Source organism: Acomys russatus, chromosome 18, assembly GCF_903995435.1.
Source record: "Acomys russatus chromosome 18, mAcoRus1.1, whole genome shotgun sequence".
NCBI lineage: Eukaryota > Metazoa > Chordata > Mammalia > Rodentia > Muridae > Acomys > Acomys russatus.
In genome coordinates, this window is record NC_067154.1 from 6897314 (window position 1) to 6916824 (window position 19511).

The 19511-nt window shown below is 50.6% G+C and overlaps 1 protein-coding gene across 1 annotated transcript; it reads right to left on the reverse strand.

Moving 5' to 3' along the window:
- Nucleotides 1-1297: 1297 nt before the first annotated feature.
- C18H8orf74 (chromosome 18 C8orf74 homolog) lies at nt 1298-19251 on the reverse strand. Its single transcript, XM_051161047.1, has 4 exons — nt 19204-19251; nt 17471-17663; nt 3067-3482; nt 1298-1646 (listed from the first exon to the last, which is right to left on the reverse strand). The coding sequence occupies exons 1-4, from the start codon at nt 19249-19251 to the stop codon at nt 1407-1409; spliced, it is 897 nt and encodes a 298-aa protein (XP_051017004.1). The 3' UTR covers nt 1298-1406.
- Between the last annotated feature and the right edge of the window lie 260 nt (nt 19252-19511).

Sequence of the window (19511 nt, forward strand, 5' to 3'; positions counted from 1 at the left end):
AATCTATGATCAGCTTAGAGCCCACCCACCATGCTTGAAAATCCCACTTGGTGCTGCATCCCAGACAGCTGAGAGCTCATTTCCAGGATCTAGCACTTCAGCCCTCTGTTGGCTCCGATAATAGGTTCAGAAAGGCACTGGGAGGCTCTAGGCCCTCTCCTCCCCTGAAACTCATTTCACAGATACCAACACTGGTACCTACTTTGCCTGTGGAAGTCAGCCAGGGATGAGCATATCATTTTCCCCCTGAGTGTGAAACTCATAAGGGCAGAAGCTTCCAGGGTAGAGCAATGCAGTTTTCCCCAATGTGATGAAAATGCTGGCACCCTGGAGGCCACAGTGAAGAGTATGTGCCCTGGAGATGGTTCATGTACTTCTCAGTCTCTAGGGACAGAGGAAATGAGATTCTTATCTCATCCCTTCTTCCATCCATCCATTTATCCATCCATCCGTCCATTCATCCATCCATCCATTTATCCATCCATCCATCCAATTTTTTTTTTTTTTGAGACAGGATCTCATATATCCAAGGCTGACCTCAAATTTTCTATGTAGCCAATGACGACCTTGAACTTCTGATCCTTCTGCTTCTACCTCTCAAATGCTGGGATTGCAGCTGGCTCTACCACGCCTAGTCTATACAGTGCTGGGGACCAAACCCAGGCACTCGTGCATGCCAGGCAAGCATTCTACCAACAGATCGATAGCCCCATCCCTCCACACCATTTCCTAACACCCCACCTACGTGTGGCTGAAACTCTAGTGGGACCCTACTCCTTCTGGGTGAGGGAAGGGAGCCCCAGAGGAAGGAAGGATTCTGACACTGCTTCATAGACACAAGAACTACCTTCTGCCACCCAGCTTTGCAGCATCCTCCAGGCTGGTTTGGCTGGTGCTGAGAGGTTGAACCTGGCTGAGCTGGGGGTCTACTCATGCAGGTGGGTAACTGACCCATCATCTCCTGTCAAACCGGGATCTGCACGCTTGTGTAGCTGACTGCATGAAGGCACAGTGCCCCCAGGGAAAGAGTCCAAACACAGAACCCCAAGCACTGGCTCCAGGCTCCTTTCTTCAGCTCCGTCTCTGGGTGGGGGTTGGGGAGCTCTGAACAGGTACCTGCCCTTGCCTGGACTCTCTCCTAGCATGCTCTGTAAGACCCTCCACCATTGTTGTACATCCACGGAAGAACCTCGGGGCTTATTCTGCTCAAGGAACTGCTGCAGCATCACTGAAAGAAAGGTCTGGCCTAGGCAAGCAGCTACCCTCTCCAGTCGCACACTGGCTTCCAAGACAGAGACAGCATTGAGTGGCTTTGTTTCTTTTAATTACTAGGAGCCTCTGGGTCTATACTAAGCACGCTCCATGTTTCTCCTCACGCGAGTCCTCGGGCAGTAGTCACCAACCTCCTACTTCTTAGCTCTGGCTTTCTTTCCTTTATTGGCCTTACTAGCCTTAGGAGAGTCTTCTAGAGCCACCTGGCCAGAGGTGATACAGGGAAGCGGGGGTGGAGGAGCACAGAGGCTGAGTGTCTTCTTCTGCAGTCTCAGGTCCAGGATGTCGAAGGCTGCCTGGATCTCGTACTGTAGGAGCTCCTGCAGGCATGCGATCTGGATGCGGATGGCCTCCCTCACCAGATGCTCCAGAGCCTGCAGGACACACACCAGTGAGCATGCTTAGAGGACAGGCAAGGCCCATCCTTCCCCCTCCGTTGGAAAGGTCCGGCAGAGCTTTGGCCCCGCCCCCACTCCAACTTCCTGACTCCACAGCATCCTGGAGGCATGACAGAGGAGAAGTTATGCATGGCATTTGGGGGACAATGAAGGATATATTTTGGGGGTATGCTGTTGTTTGTAATATATACTTAAAATCTGGTGTACAGTTTGCCCCAGAGTATTTCTTGGATTTGACTTCAATATAAAAATAATGTTCTTCCCTAGAATTAGGAGAGGATTGGACTCCACAAAGATGCATATTTGTCCTGTGGTGATGGGTGTTGAATGCCTCCCTTGGGCTTACCACCAGGGACCCCAGTGGTCCTGCCAGAGAACCCTGCAGAAGATCAAAGGGATCTGAAAGGCATGGTGGAACAGTGGAGAGTGTTCTGGGAGCAGGTGGCCCTCCCCTGGCCTAGCTTACAGACTCCAAGGTAGTATAGAGCAAGGTCCTTTAAGGACCTAGAGACTGGTTCTCTTTGAACTTCCTGGACCCTCACTGGATATCTGTTGCTGTTTTGTGACCGAGTCAAAGTTGGCCTTGAACTCCTGACTCTCCTGCCTTCACCCCCTGGGTGCTAGGGTCGTAGGTGTGCACCTCCATGCCTGGCTGCCTACTTTTGATGTCTTCATGTACTTAGATAACACAGTCTTGTCCTGTTATTACTTATCAGGGACCTTGACCCAGGATGAGTATCATCCAACCTGCTGGATTATTTATTTGTTTGTTTGTTTGTTTGTTTGTTTAACAGTTTCCCAAACATACTTTTGAACTTTAAAGGAATACTTTCTTCTTTGGCTGACAAATCAGAAGCCAAAACCAACCAACCAACCAACCACAGAAGCCCTCGAAACAATCTTGCAATTACCTTTCCTGCGGTGCCTGTGAACACACACACACACACACACACACACACACACTTCCACTCCTCTCTGGGCCATCTGCTCACACACCTTCCCTGAGCTGTCTGATTATAGACAAAGGGCACTTAGGTACTCCCCCAGCAGCCCAGAGATCCTCTCTCAGTGGGATCCTGTCACCAGTCAATGACAATGGGAAAAACTCAGACTTCCGGGCCAGCAGGCCTTGACCAACTGTGAACTCTCCTCTACAGTACCTTGGTGCTGTTGGCCAAATGATGTTCTCTTACCCATTATGCCATCACACAAAAAAAATGGGGATGTGGATTTCTACTTTGCAGAGATGTTACGCAGCGACGTGCATGCCAAGTCTGTGGGAGATACTAGATGCCCATGTGGCCCTCTGTCCTCACTTCTAGTGCAGGCCATTGAAGGAGGCCTGTGAGTGAGTCCGGCCTCTGTGTCTCAGAGACCCTGGGGCTGGCAGGCTCACCTCCCTCCTCAGGGTTGGCCGGGGCTGCAGCTGCATTGGTGCCTCCTGGACCTCAAAGGCCTTCTGCAGCATGTGCGCCTGCTCCAGGTGCAGCGTCTCCTTCAGCAGCAGCACATTGGCACGTTTCTGCACCTCAGCCGTGCTCAGCTCAGCCACCTGCTGCTCATGCTGCCACACATGCCTGTCTATGCCCTCTGTGAGTGGAAGGGGCTGGGGTGGTGCACACATTTCCACATGGGTGACTGTCAGGTTGACCTCCTGGTCCTGGCTAAGGACATACTGGTAGAGTCTATAGTGTCGGATGAAGGTATTGTGGAAATAGTCACAGAGGGCCAGCAGGTGGGTGACATTGAACTGCTTCTGGTAAACTCGGAGCTTGGTCCCCAGGATTGTCACAGCCTCTGTGATGGAACAGCCTGTGGGTACAGAGGAGTAGGGTACAGAGTTTAAACCCGCGAACCCAGATCCGAACTCAAAGCCTGCATCCCTGACTCTGGGTCTCCGGCATCACTCATTAGCTCCCAAGAGCTCTGGAGTGCATCTCATATCCCACTTTATTTCTCCTGTAGTCTGCTGTACTTATTTCACTGTGTTTCCCCTATAGGCCTATTCCATCCGTGTCTTTAAACTCCTGTTCTGACTTGCTTCACCTGTGCTTTGTATTGTTTCCACTCCAAATTCCTCAGAAAAGAAAGGGAGGCTACAGGGGGGTGCCTCTGCTGTTTGTGGAGAAGGTTGGGAGACTGGAGATGTGTCCAGGTAACCTTGATCATGGGGACCTGTGGACAGAGTTGGACAAATAGTGTTGACTCATACCCTAGAGTCAGCTGAGAACAGCACCAAGAGTGAAGCTTCTCGGGGAGTTCTTTCCCATGGCTTCCCATGCCTGAACCCTCTGGGTGTCTCAGTGCAGAGTTGGAGGCAGACCTCCACCCAGGTTGCTGGGACTTGAAGGGTCACAGCAGAACAACCTGCAGGTCCTGGGCGGAGCAAGTCAAGACACAGCTTCAGATCACGACCCTCACACCATGGGAGAGCTAGGTCTTACAGACTCTATGACTCGTGTCTCCCCTGTCGTCCTCTGCATCAGACCACTGCAGGGCCATGCTTGCTTAGCGTGCAGGCCTGTTTAGTGGCCATGGAAATTAAGTGCTGGGTGCAGGAGCCTGGCTGTTTCCTGAAGCCGGGGCGACTCTGCACTGTCTGTTCCTCATTTCCTCCTGTCACCCCCTACTTCCCTGGCTTCTGCTCGTCCCAGTCTCCTATAGAGGGGTGACTTGGCTTTCTTTGCCCATAGGCTAATGCTGAACATTCTCCCCCTTAGTTCCCCACTTATTCTGGGATCCTCGAAAGGCTGTGTTGCTCTGTGTGAAGATGTTTGCTCACCATCATCTCATCACTCTGAGGACTTGGGGGAGGAGGCAATGCTGCCTTCAAAACAGCAGATAGGCAGGGCCCTGCTTTGTGAGACCCTCCTTAGGGGCTCTGGGCAGACCGCCTGGTGTATTTTTATATCTGTGTAGCTGTGACCAAACCCCATAGGGTCAATATAAGGGAAGAAGGGCTTCTTATATTTTGGCACATTTCCGGAGGTCCTTCAGTCTGTCACAGTGGGAACAGCAGGGAGGCAGGGTGGTGAGGTTCCACCTGTGTCAGTGTAATGTGTGAGGCGGAGGCTAGTCACGTGATAGCGGACCAGGAAGCAGACAGAGCGCAGGGCTGGGACAGGCATTGGCTGTCATCTTCAAAGGCTTAGTACTGTGGCCAGTTAGGGCCATCTCCTAAAGAGTCCACGTGACTCACCGGGAAGTAAACATTCCAAACAGGAGTCCTTAGGGGACATTTCAGATTAAAGCTGTTAATGCCTGGGTTTGGAAGGTGAATGGGGAAGCAGGGTAGCTGCAGGCTGGAGCTGGCATAGCAGAGCTGTGCTTCTCAGGGGAAGGAAGGCCGTGGCTTGGAGGCCCAAGACACTCTGTCCCTTCCTAGCTGGGGCACCTGTTCCTTTGACTTAACTGTAAAGCTGAAGATTGTATATATGCACTTCAAAGGCTTGTTGGAGCATCCTGGGAGCTAACATACTCAGTTGTCTCTCCTAGAGCTACAGGGCAGGAAGTCTCAAATACTACATGGGTAAAGGATCTGCGCTATCCATTTAAAAAAAAAGTCTGCCCCCCCCCCTTCTCTTCCTCCCTGGCTCCCTCCTCCCATCCTCTTCCCTCCCTCCTGTCTCCTTCCCTCTTTGCTTCTCTCTTTTCTCCATTCCTCCCCGTCTCCCCATCCCTCTTTTTTCATTCCTTCCTACATCCCTCCTTTCTTTCTTCCTCCCTCCCTGCTTCCTGTTCTCTCTCCTGCTTCCCCGCCCCCACTTGCCTCCCCCTCCTATCTTCCTTTCCTCTTGGAGCTCCCCCTTTCCCTCATTATTAGGCAGACCTGTCAACTGTTGCTAAGTCTATAAACAGTCACTGCCTGCCCCTTAAGGAGGTACTGTGCTGGGTGCTGGTAGTGCTGCAATTAAAAAAAAAGATACACCTCTGCCCATGAAGTGTGGTGGTAGAGGCCATAGCCACGGTGTTCAACAAAGAAAAACATAATTGAGACAGAGGAGAACTCAGATGAGAGCTCTCTAAGATGAAGAGGGTTTTGGGTAAGAGGCTTTGTTCTGACTAAAAGGGGCAGAGCTAGGTAAGGAGGGTCAATCCAGGATGGAGAAAGAGAGAGCTGGGAAAACAAGTGTCTCCCAGTTTGGGGCCCAGAACAGTATGGACAGATACACAGCAGCAGCTACTGGTGACAAAGTAGGTAGCAAGCAGATGGGAGGGACCCATGGGCCATGCTCAAGCCATGGCCTTGTTTTCAGCACCAGACACTTTGGAACATCTGAATAGCAGGGGTTGGAGGTGAGCTGAAGTGGTTTCTTGGGGTGGGAGTGGGACAACTGTGAGCAGGAGCAGCAGGCCATGACAGAGAGAAAAATTGAAGCATCTGGATTGGCTGAGAGCTGCTTCTGGTCTGGTTTACCAACCAGAGGCAACTGCCATCCTGAGCACAGTGACTATACCAATGCCTAGTGTCTCCTGTTGCCCTATTCTTGTCAGAGGTGGGTATCTGAGTATAGAAGACTCCCCTACTGCAAAGGCAACCAATGGAAAACAGCAGCATCCCTGAGAACACAGCGAGGCAAGCATCTGTGCTCTGAGGAGCAGCTGGCCCCTCACCTGGGCACTAGCCTGGGTCCAGAAGCCGGCTCGGATCCCTCTTGCTGTGCCCTCTTTTGCTGATACTTGCCCAAACAACCGTGATGTGTCACCTGTACCCCTTATGTTTCTTGTGGTTGTGACCTAACCCCTGACAGAGGAAACTGGACAGTTTCCTTGGACTCACAGTTTCAGTGCCTCACAGTGGGGAAGGCACAGTGAAGCGGGACAGGCAGTGGTGTGGGAGGATGTTGTAGCTGAGGCTCTCTCAAATGGTGGCACTCAGGAAGCAAGGTGAGAATGGAACCAGAGCCAGGTACTGCCTGCAAAAGCCCCCTCCTAGTGACTGACTCCACCCAATCTCAATCTGCTCCTCTCAAATGGTGGCACTCAGGAAGAGCAAGGTGAGAATGGAACCAGAGCCAGGTACTGCCTGCAAAAGCCCCCTCCTAGTGACTGACTCCACCCAATCTCAATCTGCTCCTCTCAAATGGTGGCACTCAGGAAGCAAGGTGAGAATGGAACCAGAGCCAGGTACTGCCTGCAAAAGCCCCCTCCTAGTGACTGACTCCACCCAATCTCAATCTGCTCCTCTCAAATGGTGGCACTCAGGAAGCAAGGTGAGAATGGAACCAGAGCCAGGTACTGCCTGCAAAAGCCCCCTCCTAGTGACTGACTCCACCCAATCTCAATCTGCTCCTCCTACAGGCTAGGGCCAGAGCTGGGGACCGGAGTACTCAAAACACAAGCCTATGGAAGGCCTTGCATACTCAAACCTCAATATCATCCAAGTTCTCTGGCCTTTTCCCATCCTGCTATTCTCTTGTTCTTCTGACACATGCGCTTTTCCCTGTCCTCTTTATTCTTAAAAATCTCATTATACTGGGCTATATAAAACTACTTTCAGGCAAGTACATAATGCACTTTGAATATCCTGTCCCCCCTCAGTACTGTTACCTCCTGACTCCCCCGCTCCCCATCTCATCCTTTCCTCTCCATTAGTCCCCTTAGTCTTCCCTAGTCAGCACTGTTGCCACTCTCATGCCATCCATACATATGACTTTAACTCTGTGACAAATACGTGGAACAGGACAGACAGAGGACCCAGATAGAAACGCATACAGCCAGAGCAAAAGATTCTAAAAGAACCAATACGCAGAAGAACAGACAGCTTCTTCAGCAGACAGTGCTAACCAATCAAGATATCCACATGCAGAATGAAAACAGGCTCCTATCTCTTGCATACTAGTTTGTTAAAACCCCAAGTGGCTCAAGGGACACACTTTCAATGGGACAAAGCAACAACAACAAATAAACAAACAAAACTCTGAGCTCTAAGCATGCTCTGAAGCTCATCTCTACCAACAACCTTGATCCTTAGCATTCATTTCTTTTCTGGGTGTTTGAGCATCACACACATGCCAGTTAATGGAGAGGAAGGACTAGGCCCAGGGGGAGCCCGACTGTGCCTCTGTGCACTACATTTCAGAATAGAATCCCCTGGAACTTTCTAGAGTGCAGACTGTTCCCTTCACACACACAAGCCCTGTCTCACCCATGTCAGAAGATGAGGACTGGTTCCCAGGGCAGAGGTGCTTTTAGAATCTCTTCCTTGTGTCTGGGGTCAGGAGCCACGGGGTCTCAGCCTCTGGTAGAGGAGCTCCCAAGCAGCACAGAGAGTGACCAGCAGGGAAAAGAGCCTCTTCTCTCTGTGGTCACTTTCAGGTCATCACCCACCTGCTGCTGGGGCCTTTTCTAACATGGGTGTGAGTCTGGGCCTGCTCAGATGTGTAGGCCTGAAGATTCTTTTCTGCTTTGGGAGGGAGTGGTACTGGTTGGAGAGGACTTGGAATAGGCAGCCTTGGCTTCTTTGAGGGCACATGTGTGCTACAACTTGGCAAGAGCTGACGATGCACACGTATAAGCACCTGCAGTGTATGCGAGGCTCCGGATGAGAAAGACAGAGGAGTACAGAAGGGCTGGACAGAGGCTGGGTAGTGCTGAAGAACAGGAAGTGGGGGGAGGTTCCCTCTAGCTGAAGGACTGCATAGAATCCTTAAGTTCCTCCCAAATTAGCACAACAGTGGAGCCCCAGGGCCCTCCGGGGTAGTGAAGCAAGAAGTTGAGTGGGCTTCAGACTGAGGGTGGCAGCCAAGTAGAGGGACCACCGGATAAGTGATCCCAGGGGAGTACAGGAAGGCCTGGGTGCTCTGTCATGCCCACAACCTGGTGTGGCCCAGCAATATACAGAGCCTCTCTCTGTAGGTGGCCACAGCTGCTGCTTTCCTCCAAGCCGACTGGTCCCCTGCAGTCCCAGTAGCCACACAGAGAATCCACTCATGCCCAGATCTTCCTGTTGTGGTCATTTATCTTTCTTGAAAGGGAAGGAAACACTCATGTGCCCTTTGCCTGGGTCAAAAGGAAGAATCCCTGGCTGAATTTGAACTCCACCGAAGTTGCTGCCTCTGCCTCGGCTCAGCAGGCCTTGCTCCTTGCTGCTTCTGTGAGATGCACAGTCTGCTCCCTGTGTCCCAGTGACTCAGCATGGAGGGATTAACTCGTAGAAGTCTCTGGTGGAGGCAGGCAGAGCTGGGCCTGCACGGTGCTCTTCAATAACAGGGAGTGGCCTTCATTTGCATTGGCCACTGGGAACTTCCTGAAGTCTGTCCCCAAGCCCCTGGAGGCCCACACCTGTGAGGAGGAGCAGAGTGGAGGAGGAGAGGGATGGTGGAAGAGGGGTGTGGGGGAGGACCTGCTGATGGCAACGCTGAGATGCTTGCTCTAGCACTGGGCAGAAAGGACCTGGAAGGGGAGTGCCAGCATCTCCATAGCAACACAGAAGAGGAGCCTGGCCTGAGGGTGGGGAGGCCGTGGGAATGGCGAAGAGGGGCTGATCTTTCTAGAAGGGTACCAGATGACCTAAGTGTCTCCGATAAGATAGTCTGGTTGCCTGGTTTTGGATCGGAGGCAGAAGAGTCAAGCTAGGACACAACCTGACAACTTGGCTTTCCCAGTACCTAAGCAGCAGAGGCTGGCCCAAGAAGCGAAAGGCAGAGGGAAGCCCAGGCCTGTCACCTCCGTTCAGCTCCATCCACTCTGTCTTCCGAAGCATTGAGGAACCCACACAGTGACACCCAAGGCAGCATTGTCTAAGGGGTGGAGGATCCCACAGCCTTGTGTCACACGCACCTTTGCCGCTTGGGCTCTCCCGAGTCCCTCTCAGCTGAGGGAGGCTCACCCTTACCTATGGGGCTTACACATGGAGGCTCAGAGAGAGGCTGAGAGTCACTCAAGGTTGATGAGTGGCAGAGCGAGAATTTAACCCAAGCCATTTGTCTCTAAGTGACTTCAAGCTTTCTTTGTAGACTCTTAGAGATGGGTGCAAGAAGGACACTATTCTGCAGTGGGTACAATATCAAGAACGCATGGTGTGAGCCAAAGACCTTGAAAATGAGCTAATCCAAAGAGCTTGAGCATCTTAATATGCTAATGAGCTCAGTCCAGTCATCAACAAGGTGGAGCAAATACAACGGTTTTCAGATCTCCTTGGGGTAGATCATCTCTTTGGACCAAAGGATCTTCTTCAATAGATGGACAAACTGAGGTCCAGAAAAAAAGGTAGGACCTGTTCCAGCCCAGGGATCAGGACCTAGCATTGGTGTCGGTTTCAACTCCTAACCTGGGGAAGGGACATGTTTCTACTTCTTGTCCTCGAACCCTGGGGATTCCTGTGGTTAGGAATGGGCAGGGAGCCAACACAGCTCCACCTAACATCCTCAAATGACAGAAACTTGTTGGAGGGCAGCAGGACTCCTGTGGAGAGGGTCCATTCATGCCAGCCAAGGTCTTGAGAAGATGATGATGAGTTGTTAGTCTAAAACAATCTAGTTGTCTCTGTCAGAGAAGCGCCATAGAGTTCACAGTTGTCCAGGAAGGAGAAAGCCAGCCTCAAAGAGACAGCGGGTCATGGGAGTAAGCACTGTGCAACCAAATAGGCAGTGTCCTGTTCATCCACTTCACCTGCCTCCCTTGCTGATATTAAAGCTGAGGGGAAGGGAGACTTGGAGACTGAGTGCAGAAAACCCTCACTTCAGTCTTTCCTTGAAGTCCAAAGATGTCTGACCCATTCCTCTTGGTGGGGGTGGGGGTGGGGTGGGGAGGAAGACAGAGCTTACCTTAAAGTGAAGATGGAAGTGCTAATGACTTCATTGTGTTACACTCGCTGAACTGAAATTGTGCAATTAAAAGGAACTATATGGACTGTCCAAAAAACAACAACAACAACAAAACAAAAACCAACCAACCAACCAAACAAACAAACAAAAATAGCCTCTGAACATAGCTGGCCACAGTCCCTGAGGAAAGGAAGGGTTAGGCCAGGGCAAGAGACACCATTCTGTTGTCCTAAGAATATGTTCTGCATGTGCCTTGCTGACCAACATCCAAGGACACACAGCGTTTTGAGATGACACCTGTGAGATGTCTCCACCTTTGCCTGGGACCATTTCTATGTCGCCTGTCTATCTCTGGATCTCTGAGATGCTGGCTTCCTTTCTCTTTGGAGCAAGTAGTCCCCTCACGAATGTCCACTTCCTGCAGAGGCCAGTGGTAATTCAGGGACAGGACCATGGGCAGTCTGGTTCCAAGACCCTTGGAAGAGGACGGTCAGGATCTTCCCCACACTTCCGGGCTGAAACTTGCCCTCTGCCCCAGCCTTCAGGTTGAGGACTGACTGCCTTTCACTGGTCTCCACCTCCTTGACTGTCAGTCACTGTGAGTCTCCCCACCCTCTTCACCTCCCCCCACCCCATCTCCTCCAGCTCAGGATGGCTTTGACCTTAGGAGCTGAGATCAGAGTTTGGGCTTCTCCACAGCGCAGCCCAGTGAGGCCATGAGAGCCCAGGCGGAGGATTCACAAAGATGCACCTCACACCTGCTCATAGCGTGCCCTTGCTTGCACAGATGATTCTCTCTAGAAATCAGTGCTTTTGAGGGCTGGAGAGATGGCTCAGTGGTTAAAAGCACTGACTGAGCCCGGGCTGTGGTGGCACACGCCTTTAATCTCAGCACTTGGGAGGCAGAAGCAGGCGGATTGCTGTGAGTTTGAGGCCAGCCTAGTCTACAAAGTCTAGGACAGCCAAGGCTACACAGAAAAACCCTGTCTCTGAAAAACCAACCAACCAACCAACCAAACAAACAAACAAACATAAACAACAACGACAAAAGGAGCACTGCTCTTCCAGAGGACCTGGGTTGAGTTTCCAGCACCCACATGGCAGTTTACAACTGTCTGTAACTCCAAGATATAACATCCTTACACAGACATACATGCAGGCAAAACACCAATGCACTAAAAATAAAGAAAGTATAGAAATCAATGCTTTTATCTGGAAAACGGAGCCAGAAAAAATCCTGCCTTGTCAGATCTAAAGAGAGTGAATATCCAGGGCTTCCCATAGTGAGAAATAACATGGTTTTGTGTGTCTGCTCTCTTCTTCCTCATTAGGCCTCTACCAGCACATCCCTGGGGATAATCTCTCTCTCTCTCTCTCTCTCTCTCTCTCTCTCTCTCTCTCTCTCTCTCTCTCTCTCTCTCTCTCTCTCTCTCTCTCGGTGGGGCCCTAGGTTAGAGTCTTGGATACAGAGTAACCTCCAACCAATGCCTTGGTGATCACCTGGTGGCTGGGGTAGGAGATGGGACATGGGTGCCAGAGAGAGGATTCTGAAGTGTACTGTCGAATGGGCTGGGGGTAGATCAGGTGACCTCCTGGGTCTTTTCCACTCTCAGAAGCTGTAGGGATTTCCATGGAGCCGGCAGTGACCTGAGCCCTAATGGACTGCAGTGGGTGCTGGGAGCCATGCTCTGTAGTGCACCACAGGTTAGGAAGGGAACCCCAACTCTGCAGCCCAATCATCTTAACTGTCACCTGGGCCTGAGATGGAAATAACCGAATCGTCCTCCCGTGTCAGGGACATGACTCTACCCAGCTTGCCAATCATCTGCTGTCTCCAGTACCACTCCCCTGGGTGCCAAGGAAGGATAAAGTCAGACAGAGCATCCCTGTCAAGAGCTGGAGGCCCGGCCTGCAGGAGATCTGCACAGTTCTCCGTAGGTGGCACGGATAGTTTGCAGGAACAGCCTACTCTTTCAGTTGGATGCTCACCCCATTGGACCCCTCCTGCTGGTGGCTGGCTTCAGTGCCCAGGCTTATGCCGTAACTCAACATGACCCAGTTAGGAGCACACTCCCAGGTGTCTTACCTGGCCCTCCTATGTGCTTTTTCTTTCTGCATGCCAGCTTCCCATCCCGTTGGAGGAAAGGGTCTCTACCTCAGGCTACCTGGCTACCTCTCAGGCGTGCACACACCCCATGTGCTCAGGTCCTTGACCAAAATGCAAAATCACCAGGTGGGGCGTGGATTCTGAGTCAGACCTGGATTCAAATCCTGAACCCATTTACCCCAGGTGCAGTCTTAGGGAAGTTAATCTCCCCGGGCCTCCGTACCCCACCTTTAAAACCCTGTTTTTCATACCACAACATAGGGAAGATGGTTATTGCTTGCAAGCCAGGCAAGATTTTCTTTTTCATAGCTGCCCCTGGCAAGATAGACAGTCTGGCCAGGGAAAAAGAACGTTTTTTTTGCGGCAATCTTGTCGACATAGTTAGCTGTGTCCTCACTCTGCACAGTGGTTTCGTTATAGCTCACCCACTCTGTTCATTTTCCTTTTAGTGTGGAATCTTGTGTTACAGTCCAGGATGCCTTCCTTCCCAAAACCTCCAGACTCAACCACCAAGGTTCTGGGATTATAGACATGTGTCCCCTTACCTGGCTTCCCTCTTTAAATGTATCCACTGGATACCTAACTTCCACCCTCAAAGTCCTTTTAAAGCAGCTGGGGTTAAATAAGGTCATGTTGTCTGAGTGGGGCCTTATATGAGAAGTAGTGGCCATACACCAAAGGGAACAAAGTGAGGACCCCACAGGGAGGTGTTGGGTGCTGGAGGCCAATGAAAGTCGTCTTAGGAACAAAAAGCCTGCCAACACCTCCTCTCGGACTTGCAGCCTCCAGAGCAGAAAGGCATCAGGTGTATGTTGCTGACTCTGGCTGTCTATGGGATTCTTCAGGGTGGCCTGAGGCATCATATCACCCAGGGGGATGTCTGAAGTGAGAGCTGCCAGTTCGTCCCAAGAACCATTTTATACCTCTACCAACTTCCTTGGTGGAAACCTTTGCAAAGAAACTCTAGCAAATGTCTCTGTCCTGGTCTGGTCTGCGGGTACCACTGCTCAGTCTGTCCCAGGCAGCAGGAAATGACATCTGCTTTTTGCTTTGCTGGCGTGGGGGTGCTGCAGGTGTTGGTGGTGAGGCTGCAGAGCGTGTGCATGGCTGTGAGTACCCTAGATGGAAGAGCCATACCAAGGAACCCGATGAGTCATTGCTTATTCCAGGCCTGGGCTGCTGAGGACAGGCAGGTGGATGCCTTCCCACCCCGTGGTGGCCTGGTGACATTTCCTGAAGAAGCAGGAGTGGCATGGGTGGAACTACAGATGCCAGGACCGTGATGCACACTCGGCTCTGCCTCCATGAACTGACCCTCAAGTCTGCCTTCCTCCTAACCCCAGGATTTTGTGACCAGGCAATAGGACAGAGGGATCTTCCCATTTAGTGCCTACATAGTGTCATGGTGACAAGATGTGGATGCATTTAGTTATTTGGGGACAGTCCTCCAGGCAAGCAGAGGGCAGGGGCTGCCAAGTGAAACTGAGGTAGACCAGGCTGCCCCAGTCCCCTCCATCTCTCCTTCCTGACCATGGCTACCTGAGCAGCCCCATATTCGTGGCTCCCTCTTTTCTCCCAAGCCTCCTATGGCCTTCGTACAGAACATAAAGTCTGCCCTTTCCTGCCATTCTCTCCTCACCAGGATGTGCCAGACTGGAACTACTCTGCCCTTGACCTCATGGTTTGTGATCTCACCCTAGGCCTGGGGAGCAGCTGGACATGAGTCGTCCGGCTTTCCCGGAGGTTGGCCCCAAGAAGGTGCCAAGTACAGACCTCTTTCTTCTGGGTTGGAATTGAGGCCAGAAGATCCTGGGAGCCCTTTGCCAGGACGGAATCAGCTTATGCTTTTGAATAAAGGGCCGCCCTTTCCCTCCCAGTGCTGGGCTCGATTGGGCAACGAGATAAGCTGAGCTGGCAGCCGTCCTGGCAGGGCTCTGAATCACTGTTGTGCAAACACAACCCCTCCTTAAAACACTGCCTGCCAATGTCCTCATCTGTCGTGCAAACAAAATGCAACCATCCTTAGCCTAGGTTAGCCACAACAAAGCACCCCAGGGAAGCCACCTGCCAAGAAGAGTGGCAGCCAGCGTGGATATCAGCCGGAACAGAAACTCTGATGGTGCTGGTCTGTGGCACCCCCTCCCCATTGGCTGCATCCTGTGCCAACACCTGTAATAGGTGTGACCTACCTAGGAGTGGCTGGGGCAGGATCCAGAATAGGACAGTGCACACAGTTCCTACACTTATACAGGTAGGTGGTGGTGCTTGTGGGCATGTTTGCCAGGATAGGTCATGGCCCATAACAGCTGGATTAGGAGGCACTGGGATATTCCGAGGGCTTCCTTTGCATTGACCCATAATCTGAACCCATATGCAGATGAAGGAAAGATAAACAATGCCTTGTCTGGCTCCTTATCCAAAACCATTACTTTTCACTTAGGCATGTGCACTTGACAGAGCATCCAGCAGAGTGGCTGGCCAGAGGTGTGCAGAGACAAAGCTGGAGTTTACAAACACACCCTCTGTCGGCATTGATGTTTCCTCTGTGGTGAGACCCCAGGAGCTCATAATAAATGAAGGCCAGGTTTGCTTGAATAAGCCAGTGTGGTAACTGACTGCTTCAAAAATCACTATGTGGGTCAGGGAAAAAAAAAAAAAAGGCATTTATGCAAGGGCACTGGTTTGATTGCCAGCCCCATCTGACCCAAACTTGAAGGTAGTAGAGTAGATTTCCATGCCCAGGAAACAACATGGAGCCATGATGCTGGAGGAGGAATAATAAAATGGAGAGTGTTTGTCTGGTTTGTCTCAAGCCATAGAAAAACTTTAAAAGATTAGCGTCTGTAGGGAAAAACAACCACTCATCGTGACAAAGGACTTCAAAGTGTGGTCAGTGGCTGTCCGAATCAGTCAGCTTTAAAACTTTTAATAGAGCAAGTACTGTTTCTGGCTTGCAAATTTTTCTGTTCATGATTTTAAGTCTTCTCCCACTACTTTAAGCCCTTGTATGATTATTTTTCTGTTATTTAAGATGCTGTTTGACTTGGCTTTGTTCATTTCCAATACTCAAGGGGTAAGTGGCGAAGAGACTTCTAATCAGCTTCGTGCATTTTGCGGATTTGGCCCCTGGAGTGTGAACACCACAAGAGACACAGTGCACAGTGTGGAAGTGCTGTCACTTCCTCACCAGAGAGCAGACGTGTGTGTGGGTGTGAGTGTGAGTGCACGCACACATGTGCACATACATGTGTCTGTGGTGTGCAGGCTTATACATGCATGTACGGAGGCCAGAGATTAATACTGGATGTCTTTCTTAGTTGTTTGCCTTATTTTTCTGAGACAAGGTTTCTCATTGAACCTGGATGTCACCAATTTGCTAGCAAGTCCCTGGGATCCACCTGACTCCAAGCCTCTGCCCCGGTGCTGGGGCTGTGGACTGACACGAGAATGCCCTGCCTTTATGTGGTCACTGAGGACCCAACTCAAGCCTTCACACTGGAGCAGCAAGCAATCTATCAACTGAACCGTTTCCCCAGCCAAACTTTTAAGAATTTTTATTTTTTGCAGTTTCAACATTCGGGATCATGGCCCAACAGTGAACCTGGATAGTTGGTTCAGATATGACCAGAAGGGAGAGAAAAGGGAGATCAAGGTCAGGGCTGGTGTTGGGAAGAGCTGAGTTGGAACGGCCTGGTGATGTCAGAGGCAGTGCTGGAAGTCAGTGGATCACATAGAAGACCCAGGGTTCTGAGTGGGTGAGTGAGTGAGTCCCTGGCGGTCCAGGGGAACAGGTGAGATTGCACAGGTGAACACCTCACCCCCAGCAGTGGGGATGATGGTAACACTTGACTCCCACACTTGGGAGAATCCTCACCTTTAGCCAAGGCTCCAAGTGCGGTAATCATGGCTTCTTGAATGCTTTCCACTCTGACCCTTTTGTGCCCCCACCAAATTTATTTTAAGACTGGGTCTAACTATGTAGCCCTGGCTGACCTGGGACTCACTATGTAGACCAAGTTGGCCACATACTCACAGAGACCCATCTACCTCTGCCTCGCAAGAGCTGAGATTAAGGTGTTCACCACTCTGTCCAGCTTCATGACCTCAAAATTTAATACAAGTCTTGGCTATGTAGGTAAAGAAAATAGGTATGCAAATCAAACATTTAGTCATTATGAGTATTATATTTTAGACATTTTCAGCAGATGTAATTTTACCATTGATTACAGATTAAAGCTACATATTAATGAGATGATCTATTTGCTTATTTAATTGTAAGATGAAGATTTAATGAATATTTGATACTGTAGAATACAAAATATATTCAACATTTTTTCAGTTGATTAATATTTTGATTTTACAATGCCAAAAACATGTACTTCCAATAAATACATAGTACAAAATAACAGAAGTGTATCCAGGGCCATTGCAGAAACTAGTGGAAAAATCGTCCTAATCTTAATCCAAAATCATTAAGTATTCTCAGGAAATTCAAGTCAGCAACTCAAATAGCAATTTTAAAAACCAAATCTTCTACTACAGTAAAACCCAAAGATACAATGGTGTGATAGGTGCCAAGGAGTGGTGGTGGGAAACAGATGGTATTTTTCTAGTTAAGGCATTAAGTTTCCATGATGGTTCTGTAGTGACCAGCTCACACCTGATGGGACACCCTCTGAGGAGGACAACCCATTTTGGGGACAGCCTGTTGTCCCAGGACACAAGGGGGAGTCCATGAGCTCATCCAAGGAGGGGGCTGACACACTTGGTTTATATAAGCTACGCCAAGCCAACGCCCTGGGTCTGTGGGCACAGTGTGGAGTGGTACAGTGCTTGCATCTGTCAAGATTGTAGATAGGGAGCAGAGCCCTGGGGCTGTGCTATTTCTAAAGAGGGCTTGCATGGCCCACAGTGCCAATCCTTACCTTTGGTTTCCTTGAGCAGCTCTTCTGTGAACTTGACCACCTGGACCACCTCGACCCATGGGAAGCCTTTTCCCACAGCAAAGATGATGCTGTCATAGAGGGTGTCAAGCAGGATGCTCCTCCGGGCATCCCTCAGCTCATCAAACTCCTCCCAGTTCAGGAGCCTCCGCAGGTGCTCTCGCCCCTTGGGTTTCTGTGGGGTGTATTATGGGGAAAGGAGACAATGTCATTACTAGGCATGGCATGGTTGTGGGGCCACATGTAAATCCTGAGAGTAACCAGGAATGTGGAGACACTAAGGAAGAATTAGGCTTTGGTTTCTAGAAGGCTGTGGCTCCCCTTTTTCGGGGTTTGTTCTTTTGAGTGTGCTCCTGTGTGTGTTAGTACACACATGTGTGTGCTCCGGTGTGCATTGGTACACATGAATGAGTGTGCTCCCATGCTCATGTGTTAGTACATACATGTGGATGTGCTCCAGGCTGTGTTGGTGTACATGTGTGTGGGTATGCTCCCATGTGTGTTAGTACACACGTGTGGGTGTACTCCAGTGGGTGTTGGTACACACATGTGAGTGTATATGTAGAGACCAGAGGGCATCCTTGGGTGTCAGTCATCACTGACGGTCCACCATGTTTTTGTGACAAGGTCTCTCACTGGCCTGGAATTTGCCAAATATCCTCAGCTCACTCCCTGTCTCTACCTAGCATTGGAATTAGAAGTCTCCGGCACCACACCTGGCTATGCTATGCTTTCTGGGAATCAAACTCAGGTCTTTGTGCTTGTGTGGCAAGTCCTTGACCAATTGAGCTATCTCTCCAACCCCACTTACTTTTTTTTTACCAGCAGCACTCCTTTCTTTGAGTGTTCTCCTACTAGCATAGTGCAGACCCAGGTATGCGCACCTCCGATAAGCCTCAGCTTTTGAATTATAGTTCCTCTTTTCTGTCCCCTAAAGCAAGTTAATTTCTCTTTGAGGCTACTTTCAACCAGATAACCTGATACACTCATGCCAGAGTGCAAACAGCTGGTAGAGAAGAGGTTAACAAGGTGATGTTTACCTTGATGGAAGTTCAGGCCCTCTTGTGGGCTGAGAGACGACCGACCGATAGGGTAGGCCTTCCCTATAGCCTTTCTAGAAGGGTTTTATAGTAGAAGAGGCATGAGTTGCTTCAAAATGGGGAGACAGAGAGACCTGCCATACACAGGAGTCCTGCTCCCTAGGGTGAGGAGGCTCTAGCTGGAAGAGCCAAGAAGAGCAATGGTAGAGCGCATGACAGTGAGCATAGAACCTGTTCGTGACCTCCAGCAGTTTCTTCTGTTTACCACACTTGTCTATACCATGCAGCCCTCCCCTGTAGCTCCTAACAGCAAAAGCCTTTTCACCCTCTCTCACATGTAGGACACAGCTCCAGAGGGCTGTTAGAGTCCTAGGCACCAGATGGCAGCCCTAGGCATTGTCTCATCCTCCATCCCTTATTCCAGGCAGACTGGTCCACAGCCTAGACTTTCCTGTGGGCCCCAGACAGCCCATGACTCAAACATCCATCACACCAGACTCAGGACCTGGTGACTCTAGAATTCCAGCCTCGAGCATCCATTGTGCCCTCAGAGGTGGTGTGTTGGGATGTTAGAAGTGTCTCTCAAGATGACAGCAGCCACAAGCCTTGCTGGCACACCTCCCCCTCCCCACTATACCCACTGGAGCAAAGGTCTCTAAGAACCCAGATCTTCACCTGAAATTGGAAGACTTCCTTTACTCCCTGGGGTGTTAGGAGTGCCATGGCCCTGGCTTCCCCTAGTTGCTAGGAGACCTCACTGGGACTGACTCAGTCCCGGAACTCCAGGCAAGGAAGATTGGCTTTGTTATGTCATTGGGTCCCTGGGCTCCTTTTAGCATCTTTCATCCTGGTCTTTTAGCAGTCCCTAGTTATGGGTCATCCTCCTGCATCTGCAGGAACCTTAGCCTCCTTCCGATCAACTGTCCACCTGTTTTCCATCATGTGCATGCTAGAGCACTTGGAGACACACACGCACATGTGTG

Coding starts and splice junctions, on each gene's coding strand:
- C18H8orf74 (XM_051161047.1), bottom strand. CDS start 19,251: ATGGCACTCCTAACACCCCAGGGAGTAAAGGAAGTCTTCCAATTTCAG. Junction 17,664..19,203: donor AGGAAGTCTTCCAATTTCAG/GTGAAGATCTGG, acceptor TACACCCCACAG/AAACCCAAGGGGCGAGAGCA. Junction 3,483..17,470: donor GCTGCTCAAGGAAACCAAAG/GTAAGGATTGGC, acceptor CTGTACCCACAG/GCTGTTCCATCACAGAGGCT.